The sequence below is a fragment of the Sinocyclocheilus grahami genome, unplaced genomic scaffold (genome assembly GCF_001515645.1).
Source record: "Sinocyclocheilus grahami isolate Dianchi unplaced genomic scaffold, SAMN03320097.WGS_v1.1 scaffold335.1, whole genome shotgun sequence".
Taxonomy (NCBI): domain Eukaryota; kingdom Metazoa; phylum Chordata; class Actinopteri; order Cypriniformes; family Cyprinidae; genus Sinocyclocheilus; species Sinocyclocheilus grahami.
In genome coordinates, this window is record NW_015505514.1 from 769,106 (window position 1) to 771,817 (window position 2,712).

At 37.0% G+C, this 2,712-nt stretch overlaps 1 protein-coding gene across 2 annotated transcripts in view; it reads left to right on the forward strand.

Moving 5' to 3' along the window:
* LOC107602806 (paralemmin-1) overlaps nucleotides 1–2,712 on the forward strand; it is a 24,195-nt gene that overhangs the window by 9,083 nt on the left and 12,400 nt on the right. For both annotated transcript variants that reach the window (XM_016295392.1, XM_016295393.1), the window contains exon 3: nucleotides 1,394–1,521. In XM_016295392.1, coding sequence (XP_016150878.1) covers nucleotides 1,394–1,521 — 128 coding nt within the window. The remainder of the gene's footprint in view (nucleotides 1–1,393; nucleotides 1,522–2,712) is intronic.

Genomic DNA, 2,712 nt, shown 5'->3' on the forward strand with positions numbered 1-2,712 from the left:
ATACACAAAATAATGATCTTTAAAAAAGCATCATATGACCCCTTTAATATTTTTATGCAGCAAGGACACATTAAATTGATCAAAATTGACAGTAAAGGCATTTATAATGTTACATAATATATGATTTATATTGATATCTGAAGGATCATGTGACAATGAAGTCTGGAGTAATGATGCTGAAAATTCAGCTTTGCATCACAGGAATTAATGGTGAGCATAAAGGCCCATTCACACCAAGAACGATAACTATAACGATAACTATAAAGATAACTATATTAGCGTCCACACCAGCAGACATCGTCTGTTTATTCCAAGCACATGCTCGTCTGCCACTTTAAATTCTTGAGCTCGTGATAGCAGGATTGATTCTGATTGGCTGTTAATGTTTTTATCGTTCATCAGCTGGAAAAAATCGTTCTGAAATGGCTTTGTCCATAGCAACTCTAAATAACTGACTGCTCAGAAACAAGTTTTTTCGCATTGCTAAATTTAACCCAATTGTGAGTAAAATTGACATTTTTGGTGGAAACCTTACAAAATGAAAAAAAAATGACAGTGAAAAATTAATTTAATATAGCTTCCAAATCATTTGTCACATAAAGGGGTAGTTCTCGCAAAAAAAGCAAATTATGTCATTTACTCAGCCTCAGATAACTATAACGATAACTATAAAGATAACTATATTAGCGTCCACACCAGCAGACATCGTCTGTTTATTCCAAGCACATGCTCGTCTGCCACTTTAAATTCTCGAGCTCGTGATAGCAGGATTGATTCTGATTGGCTGTTAATGTTTTTATCGTTCATCAGCTGGAAAAAATCGTTCTGAAATGGCTTTGTCCATAGCAACTCTAAATAACTGACTGCTCAGAAACAAGTTTTTTCGCATTGCTAAATTTAACCCAATTGTGAGTAAAATTGACATTTTTGGTGGAAACCTTACAAAATGAAAAAAAAATGACAGTGAAAAATTAATTTAATATAGCTTCCAAATCATTTGTCACATAAAGGGGTAGTTCTCGCAAAAAAAGCAAATTATGTCATTTACTCAGCCTCAAGTTGTTCCAAACCTGCATGAGTTTCTTTGTTCTGCTTAACACAAAAGTAGATATTTTGAAAAATGTGGGCAAACAAACAGTTGATGATACCCGTGGACTTCCATGGTATTTTTTTCCATTCAAACATGTTTGCAACAACTTGAGGGTGAGTAAATGATGTCGGAATTTTCATTTTTGAGTGAACTATCCCTTTAACAAAAGGTTGACGCAGAAGTCAAGTGCATTATGGGATACAGTGTCCTCAGAGTATATTCTGTTGAATATTACACATTTTTGCAAATGCAGGAGGTCATTTCAGTATTCCTTGTTTACAGAAAATTTGCATTTTCTTGCAGTCAAAGGCACTGAGGGAAAGATGGCTGCTGGACGGTGCGCCCTCTGCAGGACCGGATGAAGACGAGACCACAAAACAGTTGCGGGAAGACGAGGCCAAAACCAGAGGTCTTGAGGAGACCATTCTGAGGTAAACCAATCACATCAGTGCGGTGTAGAGCTGCATTCACCTGTTTTATATAAAAGGAGACACTTTTATGAAAGGAGTAGAAAATAGAAGTAGATATGTGTCTTCTGGCTCTGTTTTTCAGTCCAGCTGTGATTAGATAGCAAGTGCCTAATGTGGGATCCTTCATCCTGAACTGTGTAATATGGATCTAGCAGCAAATATCTTTCTTATCTGTTTATTCCTAATGGTGAAAAACTGTTCTGGGTCTTTCTGCTGGGCCTGGCAGAGCTGTCAGTCTGGATCTCCATTCCCTGTTTAAATCTCTGCTCTGGCTCTGTTAGGGCTTCTGGAACAGGACTGGTATGCCACCCAATGAGTCATGCCAGTGAACAGCCAATGCCAGTAAGGCCTGGTGTGGAAAACACACTCAGAAAGGGCTTGTGAAAAATATAAAAATATGTCAAAACAGATTTTAATTGGTGCAGATCCTTTAATGAATTATTTTAATATATATATATATATATATATATATATATACCCGTATTGGCCCGAATATAAGACGACCCCCCTTTTTCCAGGGCTGCGTTCAGCCCCGACAAAAACGGTGCAAAACGTTTTTTAAACGGAAACGGTGGTGCGTTGAACACTCTGTTCTGATGACGCAAGAGTTGGCAACTATGGCAGCTGAGAAGGCCATTCTTTGTGTTCTTTTTGAAGAATTTTCGGAGCCTGATGAAATCGGTATAAATACGTGTTTAATACTGCAAAATATGCTCGATGGTACAGTCTGTGCCCTTGCCCTCCAGAATAAAAGAGAACATCCCAATCGAGTGAAGGGATTTGTGGAAACTGTGGTTCCTAATTATTGTGATCCAACATTTGCCTCGCATTTCAGGATGAAAAGACAAACATTTCAGGTGAAGGATAATCCACTTCTTACCTCCGAGACTGTGTTATGATCTATATGGCCTTATTATTTTTATTGTGAGTATTCGGCTTATCATTATTGCTGATCACTGTTGTTGTGCTATGATATTGTAATATTTACCATTATATAATCAGAGGGGTATAGAAAAGTTTATGAAAGTGTCACTCCATAATACAATAGCAAAATATATAAATATGTATAGTATTTTTATGTTACATTAATCAGTGTCTTGCACACCTTCCTAAGGAAAGGATATGGACCAGAAGACATTGCAATTACTAAAT